Source organism: Passer montanus, unplaced genomic scaffold (assembly GCF_014805655.1).
Source record: "Passer montanus isolate IOZ18808 unplaced genomic scaffold, ASM1480565v1 scaffold117, whole genome shotgun sequence".
Taxonomy (NCBI): domain Eukaryota; kingdom Metazoa; phylum Chordata; class Aves; order Passeriformes; family Passeridae; genus Passer; species Passer montanus.
The window spans coordinates 1,022,139-1,039,291 of NW_024358389.1; the positions used below are offsets into that span (position 1 = coordinate 1,022,139).

The 17,153-nt window shown below is 44.2% G+C and overlaps 1 protein-coding gene across 4 annotated transcripts; it reads left to right on the forward strand.

Annotated features, from left to right (window-relative positions):
- The first annotated feature begins 1,460 nt into the window (after nt 1–1,460).
- Nucleotides 1,461–17,062, forward strand: SMARCE1 (SWI/SNF related, matrix associated, actin dependent regulator of chromatin, subfamily e, member 1). Of its 4 annotated transcripts, none has more exons than XM_039697300.1 (11): nt 1,461–1,556; nt 2,285–2,335; nt 2,854–2,897; nt 5,798–5,902; nt 8,155–8,235; nt 9,338–9,469; nt 10,969–11,140; nt 12,808–12,980; nt 13,979–14,080; nt 14,608–14,818; nt 15,553–17,062. In XM_039697300.1, the coding sequence occupies exons 2-11, from the start codon at nt 2,329–2,331 to the stop codon at nt 15,759–15,761; spliced, it is 1,236 nt and encodes a 411-aa protein (XP_039553234.1). In that variant the 5' UTR covers nt 1,461–1,556; nt 2,285–2,328; the 3' UTR covers nt 15,762–17,062. The 4 variants fall into 4 exon arrangements, with proteins under 4 accessions (XP_039553234.1, XP_039553236.1, XP_039553232.1 ...); XM_039697298.1 differs by having other exon boundaries at nt 1,469–1,556; nt 15,550–17,062; XM_039697299.1 differs by lacking the exon at nt 1,461–1,556 and adding an exon at nt 1,596–1,876 and having other exon boundaries at nt 15,550–17,062.
- Nucleotides 17,063–17,153: the final 91 nt, after the last annotated feature.

Sequence of the window (17,153 nt, forward strand, 5' to 3'; positions counted from 1 at the left end):
GTTCAGTTAGTTTTTCTTCTTTTCACCTTCTACCATCCTTTTGGGTCAGGCAGGTGCCATTCCCCTCGGCTTTCCTTCAGATCCACCCAAATTCTCCCTCATGAATGTCTAGAAATACATCTTACTGGCCACGTGAGAGCACTTCGATGTCAAACATTCAACATCAAACTTTCAAGTTTCACTGCCAAAGTTTTCATATTTAATTTAGCCACCTTGATAATTTGCAGTGTAAAAGGCTCTTAAAGCTGAATGCTGAGGTTTGAAAATCCTCACACCCTCAGAGCCACACGCTTCACCTTGTTTGATATTTGCGAGGGTTTTACCGATGTGTGATACCTTTGCTGATTTCTGCAAGGAATTCTGGACAATTTCACCGCTCCCAGACTACTGGGTAATTTATAATCCTGTCTGATTCAGCAGCAGAGTGTTCTGAGTTGGTCAGGCTGATTTAGTTGACAATTATCATATATTATCATATTTATTATCCGGGGTCCATCTCGCTGCCTTCAAAGCCATCCCCTTCCTCTGACATTCTCGCACACACCGGCACCTTCCCGCTGCCCTCAGAGCTCATCGTGCTCCACTCAACCGCCGCCATCCCAAACAGCCCTTTCGGCACCACACTGCACCGACCAGCACCCCGCGGCACTGACGGACGGTTCACCTGCCTCCACGGCTGCTTTTATGGGATATTATTCGGGCTCGGACACGACCCCGCAGCGTTTTCCGTGGCCTCACAGCAGCCCGGGGACTGGGGCGCTGCAGGGGCCGCGCGTGAGGGAAAAAAGGCGCCGAACTCCCCTCAGGGACCGCGCGCAGCCCGTGAGGGGAAAAAGGCGCCGAACTCCCCTCAGGGACCGCGCGCAGCCCATGAGGGGAAAAAGGCGCCGAACTCCCCTCAGGGGCAGCGCGCAGCCCATGAGGGGGAAAAGGCGCCGAACTCCCCTCAGGGACAGCGCGCAGCCCGTGAGGGGGAAAGGCGCCGAATTCCCCTCAGGGACCGCGCGCAGCCCGTGAGGGGAAAAAGGCGCCGAACTCCCCTCAGGGACAGCGCGCAGCCCGTGAGGGGAAAAAGGCGCTAAAGCGCAGCGGGCACGAAGCATCTACAGGCTGTCCCTGCGCGCCCGTTCTGCGCCGCCGATTCGCCAGCGGCAGCCAGCACTCGGGGCACCGTGACCGGGGCTCCCGGCGCGGGGAAAAGGGACGAGCGGGGTGTTGGGCATTGCGGGTCTGGGGCGCCTCGGGAGCCCGGCTAACGCCCCGTGAAGCAGCGCCTCCGTGCCGCTAATGGCGGGCGGGGCCGCCCCTCGCGCGGCGCTCGGGTTGCATCCCGCAGATTCGCCACGGCCCCTGGCATCGCCGCCGTCCCGGAGCGTGCGGGGACTGCTCTGGCCCCTCGGTGGGGCGCGGAGCAGCGAACAGGCTCCCCGCCATAGTGAGTGCGGAGTCCCCGATGGGTCGGGGCCGGCGTGTCGAAAGTGCGGAGCGGAGTGCGCAGGCGCCGTCGCCGCCGCCCCGGCCCGTGGGAACAAAGGGAGCGCGGCCGCGCCGAGCGGGTGAGTGCGGGGGGCCCGGCGGGGCTGGCCGGGGGGCTCGGGGCGGCCCCGGCCGCTCTCCGGCAGCGCTGCGGGGCTCGGGAGGGCCCTCGGGCCCGGGGAGGGAGCGGTGGGGCCGAGGGACTCCCCCGGTGGCCGCCTTGGGCCCGCTCAGGCTCTGCTCGATCTCCCCGAGCCAGCCCCGTGTGCGAGCCCGGAGCACGTCGTTGGTGGGGATTCTGGAGGAGGTTGCAGCTGCCCTGGCGTGGTTTGAAGAGAAAAGCCGAAAAACCACTTTGTTACAGCGGTGTTTGACGCGCTGCCGGGCTCGGTGCTAAAAGGTTCAGCATTGCCTGTCAGACCGCAGCTGTGGGGCTGGGTGGTTGTTTTATGTGTCCTGTAAAGGAAATACATCATTTGGTATTTATGTGTTAATATCAGATTTCTGAAACAGTGAGTGTAAAATAACGGGATATGTTCTTTTTATTCCTTACAGCACAAAATATATTTATTTAGACCTTTAATATGAAGGTGACGTAAACCTGTGTGCTCTATTTAAGGCCAGATTCCTTGGAAAGTCCATTAGTTTTTCAAAGAGATAACACCTTGGTTTCTGAAAATGCTTTTGTCTGTATTCCAAAATTGACAAATTTTGATAATCACTGATATCAATAACAATCGAGGCGTCAACAGTCTGGTGGGGGGGAAAGGCACAACACTTACTAGCGTGGTCTTCTTTTGTTTTGCAGAAGTACAAATATAATGTCAGGTGGCTGAAAATTTGACTATCAAAATGTCAAGTAAGTTTTTTTAAAAATATTTTTCTTTCTTTAACTTTGATGTTTTACAGATCTGGTTCCACAGAACCTGTATGTGAGATGATGCCATTATTCCTGGCAGTAAAAGAAATTAGCAAGTGTAGTGACTAAACTCTTGGCCTTAAATCCTGCTGTGGCTGATTTCTGGCATATTGTTTTTGTAGGAAATCCAGATATCACAGCTTCTGAATCCTGTTGGACTGCATTTTTGCTTTCCTTCCATGTAATTGCTGTGCATATAAATGAATTTCATATTCTTCAGTCTTGTGCTTGAATAAAAGCCTGGGACTAGAGTAATGGGGAGATTTCAGTTTTTCTTTCTTTTTTCTAATGTTGCTTTTTGCTGTTTGATGGCAAAACGCAAAGTCTTGCAGAGTAGAATTTGTTTGTTTTTGTAAAATCATTTAAAAATGTTGGCCGTAGAAGATGCCTTAAGAATTCGTTCAGATTTAAAAAAAAAAAAACCAAACAAAACTGTGCTTGCATTTATATCTTAACAGAAAGGCCATCCTATGCCCCACCTCCCACCCCAGCTCCTGCAACCGTAAGTATAGTGATTTTTCTCATTAACACAAGGCCTTTAGTAACTTCCCAGAACAATAATTGTGGAGTTGCATCGCCTTCCTGTATGGGAAACACAATGTGATATGAACTGTTTAAATTAATAGAATTCTTTCTTGGGAAGTTTGGGAAAGAGAAGCTGAACAAACTTATTTTGCCCTTAAGGCTGGATCTCGCAGACACTGAATTTTCTGTGAGCAGTCACTTGTCTCAAATGACTCACAGTGGGTTGCAGCACTACTGGAATAGTTAAGAATCCACTCATATATTTGATTGTAAAATGTCCTGCTCAGCCTGTGCCCAAATCATGGGCAGACAGTGCATTTTTCCACGTTTCAGTTGTACTGAGCTGGTTTTTTTTATTTGCATTTGAGTGGAATGCAGGATTGTGAAACATCCTGTTATATTAGGTCAGAATAATGAAATGCTCCTGATGCCAGTCTTGCATTCCTTGAAATCACTGGTATTTTGGAGTCTAGGGCATGGGAAATATTTTACTTTCTAGTAAAGTGGCATGCCCTGACACTGAGGAAAACATGAAGAGGAGCTTTAAATCCTGCCCAGTGACATTCCTGGATGTACAAAGGTGCTGCAGTACCAGTGTGCTGTGGGCAGGAACTGTTTGAAAGTAAATGCAGATCTTTGGTCACATTTGTGGATAGTTTGGATTTTAGGACAAATCCTGTGTACAGAAGATTGGCAAAAAAAATTTCACTATAGCATCTTTTCTCAAAGTGAATTGGAAAACTGTTACCCAGTAGTGTATCCTTGATCTCTGATGGAAGTTAGAAGGAATGTGATCCTTCAATTTTTTTTATGCCATACTTTACAGGAAGAGGCTTGAAAATTTATATAATACATAAATACAAGTTATGTTTTTATAAGTTTACATAAATAAAACTTGATTTGCATAGTTTCTCAGAGTTTTCATTTTGCACACAGCAAAGTAGATCTGTTAGAAGGAACATGATGGATCCACTCTGACCTCTGGATTCCTGCATCGAGAGCTGTGCATACACATGTGATTCCTTTGGGATATAGCATGGATACAGATGTTTAATGGTTCATGTTGCTGTGGTGCAGTCCTTCAGGAGGATACATGAAGCACATGCCAGGACTGCAACCAGTGAAGTGCACTGCCTGTTTTACAAGCATCTTTCATTTTGTATTATATTTTATACAGTCCTTCACGTGATGGTCTGTGCTCTGTTGATGCAAGTCACAAAGTAGCCAAATAACCTTGCTTGTTCTTCCACAGCCAGTTCCAGGTGCTGCAGTCAACAAAATCCCAGTAATTCTCAAAACTGCAGTACTCTACCTGAAATAAAAATTCTCCATGTGATGCAAGGTAGTTCCTGGTAACATTTAAATCCTGTCTTGCAGAAATAAAGAATTAAGCAGACGGAGATTACAATTGTCACCTGGTTTTATTGAAGAGGTGTAGTTCAACATATTCAAAGCCTGTTGTTATGGTAATACAAAAAACTGTACTAAAACAGTGCCTTGTGAAGTAGTGAATGTGTGTCATGAGCCAGGCATACAGATGAGCACATCAGCTGCTGGGACTGAGTTAAAAAGCTTGGCAATAAAGTCTCTGTTGAAGACTGACTGTTAAAGGATAATTTTCCTCTGCACTGTGTGTTTAGAAATAAACTCCTGCAGTGTCTCTGCATTGACCTGAAACCTTCCTAGTTACTTCAGTCAGCTCCTAAAACACTTCTGTTCAGTGTTTGTACGTGTCATACTTTGGTTCTTAGAGTCCTGAACTTACTTGTCACATTTTTATAATTGTACTCTGGAGCAGGTCCAGTCAGCAAGTCCCCGTGAAAGACTTCTTGGAATGTTTAATAGGGCTGCTGGAGAGTGGGACACTGTGGGAATGAGATTTAAATGTCTGGAAATACTCCAGGCTCTTGTGAATCCTCATGGGATCATAGAACCACCACAGTCAGAACTTAATCACAACTACCATTAACTAATCATAACTACCATAGTTGATCTTTTTTTCCAACGAAATCTGACTGGGAAAGGGGGAGATAATGGAAAAAATAAATTTATTTGAGGAGGAGAATACAGGTAACTTGATGAAACTTGAATGTCCATTGCTAAGTGAGAAGGGAATGCAAAGAATCAAGATTTTTTTTTTTCTGTGTGAATGAGGTGGGAACAAATCAAACCACTTTCATGAATGAATGAAGATGTATTGATTAACTTCTGAATTATCTTGGATTTGGTGATCTGTTCAAACTAGTTTAAAGTTTTTAACTTACAGGTCTTGCTGCAGATGTAGAGTTCCTCAGCTCTGTCAGTCTACAGCCTGCCTTATAACAGAGGGATGTCTCTGGGAATTGTCTTCAGCCACTGGCAGTGGAGCACAAATGGTGCTTTGAGAGTTTTCCTCCCCTGCTCTATTTGTTGGGAAGGCAGAATTCTGGGAAGAAAAGCAGGCAGGGATTTTCATTGGTGTAATAAACGTGGGTACTGGGGATTTCTGCCCCATCACTGAGTGCTGTGTTGCCCAGTTTTCACCCTTGGGAGAAAAGAGTCTTCTGAATTCCTTGGTGGCTTGTGTTGGAAAACTTTATTAGCCATGACCTGAATTTACAGAGTACTTGTTCAAATGAGTTACACAGTTAATAGAAATAAAATCACCAATTTCAGACAGAAATTTGTAGTGACACATTTGCTTAAAAGTCCTCTTTCCTTACTAGGTTTATACTGGAGTAAGTTGTGTGTGTTGGGAAGACACCAACTGCTACACCTCATTGCTTGTTTGAATTCTGGTTGCTTTTGCATGCCATATTGCAGTTCATTTTCATTTCTGTGTTCTCCTCGTTTGAGCTCATTTCTCATTCGTGTTTTTGTCTCATTTGTTTCCATCAGCAAATGCCCAGCACCCCAGGGTTTGTGGGATACAATCCATACAGCCATCTGGCCTACAACAACTACAGGCTGGGAGGGAACCCGGGCACCAACAGCCGGGTCACGGTAGGAGAATCAACTATTACATCCTCCAGCAAGCACCAGGAGCTGACCAGAAATGGCTTTAGGGTTAGGTTCTTCGGAGTCTTGGCTGCTGCCACTTCTTTATAAAAAAAAACCAAATAACAACTTCTGATTCTTATTCCTCACCTTCCCCCCCTTCCCCTTCACTCTGAAACCTTTTGCAGGAAAATGGGTTTTTACTCGATAGGGAAAACTGGTAATGGTGTATGATGCAGACATCCAAAAAGACAGACTTTGGTCTTCAGTGACCACTGCATGCATAGGAAAGCTTCTGTAGCTGGGTATGAAGTTTTGGAGGGAGGGAACTGCTCTTTTTGCTGAGGTTCATTGGTACAAAAATAAGGAAGAACATTTTGCAAGCTGGAGATCATTAGTAGTCGTTGCATCATCCTGTTGAGCCATGCAAGAGGTACAGCCCTTTATTTTTCTTTCTAATCTTAGTCTGGTAATAACTGCACAGTACCAAGTTCAGTCATTAATTTTTCAACAAAAGTGTGATGTTGATAATAAAGTAGAATCTTCTCAGCTCGTATATGTGTCAGTGTGTGGGAAATGGATGTTACATTCATTTTTCATGGAGTAAACAAAGTGAGATGGAGACAAGTGATGAGGGAGGTGACAGCTGCTTTCAAACATGAATCAAGTCCTAGCATTGTATGCAGTTAGGAAACAAAAATAGACAGTGGAAATAGAACACTTTGATAACACAACAGAAACAGACTAAATCCCAGATATTTTCTTAAATATCTCACAACTTTAAGATTTTTCCATGTAGAACTTTGTACCTCAAAACTTCTAATCAGTTTGGAAGGTGATACAAAGATTTCTCAAGGACCAAATATATGGTGCTTTTGAAGAAGTGTAGTCTTTTTATGCCTCTCACAAACCTTCTTTCAAACTTAATATATGAAGTTCATCTAATTTTTTAAGTATTTACAGAAAGGACCTTCCCTAAAAGCTGGAATTGACTGTCCAAATGGATACTTTGCTTCTACAAGACTAAGTCAGGTTTTGTCTGAGAACTTCCATTGTTTCTGTATGTCACAAGCATACACAGCCTGCTCTGCCATGCATATCCCAGTATATGGATGGTGTCTTTAAACCCCTCTTAATTTAAAAGCATTAAACAGTTTCCGTTAATGTTTTTCCAACCCATCTGTATGTGTATCTATGTATACATTTTGGTAATGCATATACCTCATGCACATTATTTATACACAGTTCTGTATGCATTGTTCATAGAGCTCCATAAATTCAGCAAACAAAAAAAAAAATAAATAATCCTATCAGGAGGAAAACAGTAGTGAACGTGAGCCTTCTGGGCTACACCCAAATATTGATCTACAGGCCACAGCCCTGAAAGATCTTGAACCTGCTTTGTATTTTCATGTAAATACTACCACTTAATAGAACTCCTGGCATGCGGAAGTGCTGGAGGGTTTCAGACCCTGCAGTTGACAGGGGCTGTGATGTCTTTGTACTGCTTTAGGAGCAAGCCCTGTCAGATGTTCTGTGGGTTGAAGGGATGCAAGGAGACCCAGCAGCTTTCCAGCAGCAGCATTCAAGCTCAGTAGCCTTTTGTGTGGTGCCAGCACAGTGTCTGGCAGCATAAAGCCAAAGAAGACAGGGCACAGGAGCACGTTCCAGGCTAATTGGGACAATTCATTAGAGCTTGGCTACAAGTAGAGCACATATTTACCTTTTAGCTGCATAGAGTTGTTTTCATAAAGAGTGTTAATTGGCTCCAAATTACCACTGACAAATTTTACAGAAAAATAATTACTAAAATTATTTGATAATGTCTGTAACTTATTGTTTTTAAACTTTCTTCATATCTTTTTTCACCTGTATGGTAGCCACATTAAATTTGTCAAAACAGATAAAATAAATTAGTCATCAGAAGTGAGAAAAAACAGCCTGCTGGGATTAGTGTTTCCATGTCAGTTCCTAAGCTATGTAGTTCAGTTTTAAAAACATGGAGCCCTTTTGAGGATTTATCTAGTTACTGCTCTGTAAACTTTCAGAGAAAAGGACAAACTTACATTGGAAATCATTCCTGTGAGGACCAGCTCTAGCTAGTGCTTGTTCACTTACAGACTGGGTGATTTTTCTGGTGATGTTGCTTGCTTCTCTTGGTGGGGGTGTGTGAATGCACAAGTGTTTTCCAAAACTAGTGCGTGTAGAAACTGTTCAGCGATCCCATTAACGAATGGATTTATCCCATTCTTTTATAGGCTTCCTCTGGTATTACCATTCCAAAGCCCCCCAAACCCCCAGACAAGCCCCTGATGCCCTACATGAGGTACAGCCGGAAGGTGGGTATTACAGTGTCCATCAGTAATAAAGTCAGTGTTCGTTTGTGCTAACAATTAATTGCTATGATCTTAGTTTCAGCTTCTAAACGTTGACTCCTAACAGCCTGCGCTCTCTTAAGGGGATGTAAAGTACAGAGTCTGCCCTGCAGAACAAAGGCAGCAGTAGTCTGGTCACACAGTTGCCAATTTCTGGGGGGAGAATTGCTAAAATGCTAATTCCTACCACTGTCTGCTGACAAGGATCCACCCCGCCACATTCAGAAGTTCCTGTGACTTTCTGACAGAACTTTTTTATATAAAGGAAGTATTCCTTGCGTTTTCTGGGCTTGGTGCAGTGCTGTAGCTGGACTGAAGAGTAGCAATGAGTGGACTTTGCATGTTCTCCTTCACCACCCTAGCCCGTGGCAACGTTTGCTTCGCTATTCTGAGAACTGTTTGACAGAAAGTAGGAGAGAGAGACTCTTGTGGAGTCTGGAATCTGATGGGGCATGGGGAGGGCATGGCAGCCTGGCTGAAGCAGGTGAGCCAGAAGGAATTTCTTCCACTTCTGGTAAAGTATCTTTACCAGCATGTCTGTCTTAGGCCAAAAAACATCAACACACACAAAAAAAAAAAAAGTCAAGTGGCGCAGCAAGAAATTACACTGGCAGCTCTCCTTTTTTTTCCCTATAAAGTTAGAAACCTTTTTGGTGGAGTCAGAACTTGTTGGAACTCAGATTGATCAGCAAGACTGAAATATTGTGAAATGTTACATTCTGATCTGAAAAGCTCAGTCTCTTTGTCATAATCTACTGCTGGATGTGTTTACTCAGTAGCATTTTTTTCCCCGAGATGCAGCGATGTTCATTTAAGAAGAGAATTGAGAGGGTTAAAGGCAATATTCCCATGAGACCAAAGCCACTCAGCAATTGCCTGGTTCAGTAGCTGGCTTCCTACTGACTTCCTGCCCCAGAAAATAATCCAGATAGTTTAGCCAGACTCATTCCTAACTTTATCCTGTTTTTCATGGTGATTCCAGAAAGAACACTGAGATGACAATATAAAATGTTTAATTTGGAAGTATTTAGATATCATTAGTAAAGCTCCAGCTGTTTCTGTTAAGGTCTGGGACCAAGTGAAGGCGTCCAATCCTGATTTGAAGTTATGGGAAATTGGCAAGATTATTGGAGGAATGTGGCGAGATCTCACTGATGAAGAGAAGCAAGAGTATTTGAATGAATATGAAGCTGAAAAGGTAAATGGAAGAAATCTGGGATGTTTATTACAGCTGATTCTTCTAGGAACTGGTCTGAGAAGAAAAATTCATCTTCCCCATGCAGGGGTGTTTGAGGCATTCACGAGAGCCCTGTATGTAACTTAAATGGAAGTTTGTCCTGACACGTCTCTTAGATTTTTTAAATAACTGTGCATCAACTGTGACTGGTCAGTTTTTAGACCTAATTCAAAATGAAGTATTTATAATTGAGTGTCGATTTTAACTGTGTAATGAATGGATTTGATTGTACAACATCAGTATTGAAAAGATTGTCTCAACACCAAAATCCTCTTTCAAAACTGGTGCTCTGCAACTACTGCTGTTGTCATGAACATGTTCCTAAGAGACTTCCAGTCACGTGGGGTTTGGTTTTCCTGGTGGAACTCCACGCTGTGGCATTAATGTTTTGTTTCTTAATAGAAAATGCTACCACTTGTAGGGTTTTTCTTGTGCTTTTGTTTTGGTTTTATTGATCTTAATGACAAGAGATGACAGCTGCCTCGTGTTTAGGTTGGTAAGTGTTGAGCACCTGTATAAGACTGTTCTTGTGATTCTCAGGTACAAAAGGAGAATTGTCCTGCTGATGTGTTGTGCTTACACCTGGCAGGCACCTGAGGCTCTGGCTACCTGGTCAAATCTCAGCTGGTTTTATTCCAAGGACATAGAGAAGTACTGCAAAGCTCAGTGCTCTTAGCTGAGAAAAAAAAATCCAGGAGTTCTATTTTTACCTTGGTAATGATGTTTAGATTGTAAGCTCCTTGGGGCAGGGGCCAGCTGGTTTCTGTTGTGCCAAGGCAGAAGGATCCTGGTCCTCACCATAAACAAGCATTTTAAGTACCTTTAACAATATCATAGATTATATCCATTTTTTCATTGGAAATATCTCAAATCACTGTACGAAATCTTTTAAAACGAGATGAAAGGAAGCAATTCAAAGAGAAAAAGTATTTCAAAGAAAGTGAAAATAGTGCTGCTGTCCTGCTGCCAGGAGGAGACAGGAGTCTGGCTGCAGCTTTCTGTGCCATCCCAGAGCAGGGATGGGTCAAAGAATGGACAAATCTTAAATGATTTTGGAAAGTGGTTCATGACATACTGGCATAAGGAAAGAGAAGAAATCAGAATCACAGATTTAGTTAGAACTCCAGAGAAATACTGAGAATATTTTGTGTTTGCTAATTTCATTTTACCAGAACTTGATCTTAAATGTTCTGAGGTGTTTGAATTTGAAATCTCAGAAAACAAAGCTATCATAATACTAAAAATACCTAAGAACCAGCTGTGTTTTTAAAACACAAATGACTATAGAAGTTCTAATTTGTAAAAAAGAAAGACTGAGAGAATCTGATCATTTATATCTCAGCCAGACGATTCAGATTCAGCTTTATCTGTGTGACCGCCCTGTGCGTTCCACAGAGCGCAGCTGTGGCCAGGTGGGAATCACCCAGTGGTGCAATCAAAGCGTGTTGGTCACCTTTCAGATCGAGTACAACGAGTCCATGAAAGCCTACCACAACTCCCCTGCCTACCTGGCCTACATCAACGCCAAGAGCCGCGCCGAGGCGGCGCTGGAAGAGGAGAGCCGGCAGCGGCAGTCGCGCATGGAGAAGGGAGAGCCCTACATGAGCATCCAGCCCGCGGAGGATCCCGATGGTAAGGAGCTTGTGTGCACTCCCAGTGGGACACTCGATGGTAAGGAGCTTGTGTGCACTCCCAGTGGGACACTCGTGGCAGGACAGGCCGTGGAGATCCAGAAAACCGGCCGTGTGCACCTTCCGCAGCGCCTCACGTGGCTTCCTTTCTGCTTTGGTGCTTTAATGCCAGTTTTCATTACCACTTCTTATTCCATACAGCTGACTTTGTTCCCAAAAGTAAGGTGGCACCTGTGGCAAAAGTTATTCCAGCCCTTCTTAATTAAGTGTGAAGTAATGCTTAATAGTTCAAACCGAATCAGTCTGCTTACTGCTCCATAATGGCTTTAGCACATGCTTTAGAAAAGGTTTAGATGCCTGATTTAATCTGGCTTGGGTGGAATGTTGTGCTTTATTACCAGAAGCACATAAATCTGACAGGCAGAGTTCTGGTGTGATTAAGAGCACCTGAACTTTGAATGTGTTCAACAACTGTCATTTGAGATTGTTTGGCAAGTGAGGTGCCCTTGCTGCTGACAAGTTGATGAGAAAATTCTGAAAGTTTATTTGACTGCAAGGAAATGCACCCCACCCAGTGGGAAAAGTCAGCCTCACACACCTCATGGCTGCTTTTAAATTCATCACCAAATACTTGTTGAAACCTGAGGGGGAAAAATGTGCTCAGTTACACCCTTTTTTTTCCTTCCCCCTTGTGAAAGCACACCCCTGAGATAAATCTCATAGCAAACAGCACTTTCCCCCGTGTGAGGTAATTGCAACATTTATGTAAATACATTTCATGCTGGAATAGCTGGAGCATGGAGAGTTGAGATTCTGTTCTGTGCTACCTGAGCAAAGTAGACTCGAGCAGAACCAGCCATTACCTCTTTTTTTAATTTGTTTAAATGAGATACAGTATAACACTTGGAAATAAACTTTCATTTAACTAGTTCTCTTCTTTGGTAGTATCTCCTGGCATGGTTTTCAGCTTAAGATTTCTGTGAATAGTTGGGATAGTCATCTACTCCTATTCCATCATATTCCTATCTCCAGTAGGAATACTTAATGTAAAACACATTAGACCTCTGGACTTTTCTACGTGGCGTTGTTCTGGGAGATAATTCATACTTGTTGTTTAACTGTGTTCTCTTTAGAGAAATGCAGTTGCTAATAAATAATCAAATTCTCTTAATACATGACTGTGAATTTCCAGTGGTGAGTAAATGTGTCTCACTGCTTCATGCTTTCAGTTCTCAGTGTTTTAAAAAAATAAGTGGTTTTGATCTGTGCTACAAAGGTTATTTATAGAGGAGTCACTATCCTGCTGGCATTTTGTTCTGGAAACATGATTAATCAGGAATGGGTCTTTGATTTGGTGTATTAATAGTCCCTCTTACTGTGGAAGTGTGGAAAGCAGCAGAGTGAATAACTAGGTCAGTCCCAATTTCAGCTGTGGGAAATGCATGTGTAATCAGCTGTCAGAGCTGTGCCAGGTAAATGCTGCCCTGGCCACACTTTGTCTCCTTTTGTAATTCCCTGATGCTCTGTGTGTGTTCCTGTGAACTTTGTGACATGACAACTACAGGTCTTAGGGCTGATATTTTATTTTTTGAGTGGTAATTTGGGTACAGAGTCATTTCAGCTCTCATTTTGTGGGACCAAAGCAGTTACCCCTCGAACTCCTTGCAGATTACGACGATGGGTTCTCCATGAAGCACACGGCCACGGCTCGGTTCCAGAGGAACCACCGGCTCATCAGCGAGATCCTGAGCGAGAGCGTCGTGCCCGACGTGCGCTCCGTGGTCACCACAGCCAGGATGCAGGTCCTCAAACGCCAGGTTCAGTCCTTAATGGTTCATCAGGTAAAAAGAAAGGATGAGGATGCAGCTAAAATGCGGTGGGGTTGGGCTGGACTCCAAGTCTTTGGATTATTTGGTCACCTACATGACTGTTCTTGCTGGGTGTCAATGTTCTGTGTGCTCCAGGAGCTAATCCCTGGGGTTTCTTGGGAGCTACAGAATGTGAGATTTCACCTTCTCTGCTGTTTTGTTCTTTGTGTTTTGTCCTAAGTGTTAGTTCCATAGTTCTTCATTATTATACTCAGCCCTCTGTATGCAGTTTTTAAAGTCTGCTGGTTAATAAGTACTGGTAGTGTTGTGATTTTGGGTACCTGACGACTCATCTTGTTTGTAATGATTCTTTTTTTTGAAGTAAATTGTCCCTATTCTAATGTTTTTTGCTGAAAATTAAATTTATACAAAATATATGGTGATGTCACACGTGCATGTTTCACCCAGCTTTGGCCACATGCCTGTGTTTTCCAAACACTCATGTTACCAAAAGAACCCTTTCAGCATGGCCAGTGTGTGTGTGGGTGAAGCGAGACCAAAATTAGGTAGAGATTTGTTGGGGTTGTTTTTTTAATTACAGAAGATCTGGAGGATGGAGGGGATGGTTGTCCTTCTTTCCTGTGAATTGTGGTCTTTCTGTGTTAGAGACCATAATTGATGTGGAGACTGTGTTTGTACCTGTGAACTGTGTATATACAGGCCTGTGAGATACGTATACACAGGGTGCAGAATAGGAAAGAAAATGTGCAGATTTGATTCTGGAATCTTCACCTCAGGTAGACAATGTTTCATTTACAGTATACTTAACTGCTGCACAGACCCATGTACTGTTCCTACTTTTCAGTATGAATTTTTGAACTAGTGGGTATCAGAGGCAGGCAGAAGGATGTTTACGTATTAGACCAATATTTAAAAATAAACCCATATGAAAATTTGTATGCTTAGCTGTACCTTTGCCCAGTTTTTAGGTGACTGCACAGTGAGGTTCTTGCTGTTTGTTTCACTTCCAGCGTAAGCTCGAAGCTGAGCTGCTGCAGATTGAGGAGCGTCACCAGGAAAAGAAGAGGAAGTTTTTGGAAAGCACAGAATCTTTCAACAACGAGCTTAAAAGGGTACAGCTCATTTTTCTCACTTACTCTGAGGAAGCTGCTGGTTCCACTGTGGTACAAGTTCTCTGTTCAGTTCTGAGTGATTGCCCAGCTGCTGGGGCAGTGCCCTGGTGTGGGTGGTAAAAAGCACAGGATGATTTCCTGCTCCTTCAGTGACCTTTAGGGGCACATTGGGCCAGTACAGTTTAGAAGTGCCTCCAGGCTGGGCTGGGTGTATTCACTCAGAGCAGCTGGAGGAAGGTGGCCTGAAGCCACTGTGGAGGGCACACTGCTCTCCTTGGCTGTGCTCAAATAACAAGTTTTAGGTTGTTTATTTATTCCCTCTCCTCTTTTTTTTTTCTTTATATGACTCTATCTCCCTCCCTAGTTACTTTCAAGATAAACTTTGTAAAATCAAAAGGACTGTGCTGTGTGTAGAAATAATGAACTTGTCATTGGGGTTTACTGATCATTTATTTCTCAGGGTAACTGCGGTAGTAAAAGAGCTAAAGTTTTCCTTTGTTTTGTTTTGTTTTGTTTTTAATTGCTAGTTATGCAGTTTGAAGGTGGAAGTGGATATGGAAAAAATTGCAGCTGAAATTGCTCAAGCTGAGGAACAGGCTCGCAAGAGGCAGGAGGAAAGGGAAAAGGAAGCAGCTGAGCAAGCTGAGCGCAGTCAGAACAGCCTGGCAGCTGAGGAGGAGCAGGCAGCCAGCAAAGGGGAGGAGAAGAAGGAAGAGGAGAGCACTCCAATGGAGACAGGTAATGCATCTGAACATCTGCTGCAGAATCCTCCAAGGATCAACATTAAAGGGCTGAGGAGAACAGTTCACTTCGCTTTGGGGAACACAGGCATTTACTTGCTTCTCATTAAATTACTCATTTTTAAAAGAGGAGAGGATAAAATCCCACAGAGCCCCATGTCATGCTTTGTGTGTGATGTACCCAGGAGGAAAAACATTAAACCTGAAGTTAGACTTTGGTTAAATGGGAGCAACTGGGGATGTTTCCTTGTCCTTATGTCAGTGTCCAGCCAGGATGATGCAACAGCAATGCTTCCTATGCAGCTCTCAGGCAAATTTTCTAGCTGCTTTGTGCTCTGGACAGTGGCAGTAAGAAATGCTGCTGGATTCAGGAGTCCCAGTGACTAGCACATCAGTGAGTCACTGCTGCAACAGCAGGAGCATAAGGAAAGAGGGGCCAAGGAGTTTGAATTCCAGTGCTTGTGCTTTAACAAGGAGCATGGCTTACTTATGGCTGGAATTCTGAGGTCAGGCAGCTGTGGCTGACATCAGGATGCTGTGGCAGGACCATATATGTCCTCAGCACTGAGAGATCCCTGAGCTGTGCCTGTCCCTGCATGTTCTAAGTGACAGTAGTGACTGCTATGGAATACTCGGATGTATTATAGCTTCTCTTTCTTCCTAAACCCTAATTGCACAATCTAAATAAATATTGGCATGTAAATGACACTGAGAAATACATTTTTCCAGAAGAGCCTCACCCAGAAGAGAGCACAGAGAACCAGCAGAACGGTGAAGAAGGAACCTCCACCCCAGAGGACAAGGAGAGTGGGCAGGAAGGGGTGGACAGCACAGCTGAGGAGGGAACCAGCGACAGCAACACCGGCTCGGAGAGCAACAGCGCCACCGTGGAGGAGCCATCCGCAGACCCCAGCGCCGAGGAGGGCGAGAAGAAAGAGTAACAGTCACTGACTCGGCTCCTGTGTCTCTGTAATGAAGTACTGTTTGATTTCAGAACGTGCTCTGCGGCTGTTGTACCTTCCCTGCCTCTGTCACTTGTCTCCAAAGGATGCCAGGGTATCAGTGTAGCAATGTGAAGGGGCCTGTAGAGGTACAGGGTGTCCTGCAGCAGGCAGAAAAGGAACCTCATATGTCTAAACACAGTGTGGAGAGGTGCTTGTATCACTTGTATTTCTTCCTTAGAAAGACACCATTGGTTTTGGTTTCTATATGAGAAATCAGGCCTTCTCCTTTTCTTCTGGTGCCATGGACACGGTGGCACTTTTGCCCAAAGGCCCTTCCTGCCCCTTTGTGGCACAGGTGTCTCACCTGTGCTGCAGTCCTGGCCTGACTGCACAAGGAACCTGCTCCTGGCAGTGGCACTGGCTTTCTGGAGAGGCTGGAGTGTGGCTGAAACATTCAGTTCTTACTGTGGAGCAAAGATCTGGTGCCTGCCCAGGGTGTCCCCTGGAGCCTCTCCTCACCTAACGACTCCAAAGTCCCTTGTGCCCCACAACTGCTGCACTGCATGGCAACAAGGGCAATTTCTGCTGCAGCCTCCCCAGTCCATGCTTTTAAAGAAAGCTCTCAGTCCTCAGGGGCAGCTCCAGAGTGAGGCTGGAAGTCTGGGGTTTTGGGGGTTTTTGGTGTAACTTGTTTTTCTAGAGTAGCTGCTCTGCTGTGGTGGAAGCTTGCTCTTGGTCTGTGTGTGGCATGTCAGGAGATCCAGTTCCAAAGGGCTCAGTGTAGTCTTGCAGGAAATGACACATCATGAGGGATTTTTTTTTTTCTGTGGTGCAGGATTCTTTTCAACAGGCTTTTGCTTTTCTTTCCCAATTAACTCCTTTATTTGCTACCAAGAGACCCTGGTGTGGTCTCAGCCAGAGACCTGGCACAGAACAGAGCAGGAGAGTGTTTAGACACGCACATGTTCTCTGAGCAGACAGTCACTGATATGGCACAAATGGTAAAAAATAGTAATTTTGCTTGTCATGAGCTTTCAGAACCTCTGGAGACTCTACAAATGTACTGAAAAGGCCATAATTTGCCCTATATAAGCAAAACCCCACAAATAAATACACTGAGTTGTGGCAACAGCCATGGGCCACTTCTTGACTTAACAACTGAGGGAACACATAATGTTTCAATGAACTGATGTGTATTTGCAGAGCATTGGGTCTATCAGATGGTGTTTTTTAAATCCTTTTTTTTTAATGGTCTAAAAATAATAAAATCCAACATGTTTGGTTTTTTTTTAAACTCACAGTGGTCTGTTCTTGTCTTTTAAGGTAGTGCCAGTGTTTGGTTCAGATCTTTCATCAGCTGTTCTCCATCTCAAGCCAGAGGAAAATAAG

What these genes read in the sequence shown, in the direction of transcription:
- SMARCE1 (XM_039697298.1), top strand. An exon ending in ATGAATATGAAGCTGAAAAG is followed by an intron (nt 9,470 to 10,968) that starts GTAAATGGAAGA and finishes GTCACCTTTCAG; the next exon opens with ATCGAGTACAACGAGTCCAT. An exon ending in AGTCCTTAATGGTTCATCAG is followed by an intron (nt 12,981 to 13,978) that starts GTAAAAAGAAAG and finishes TTTCACTTCCAG; the next exon opens with CGTAAGCTCGAAGCTGAGCT.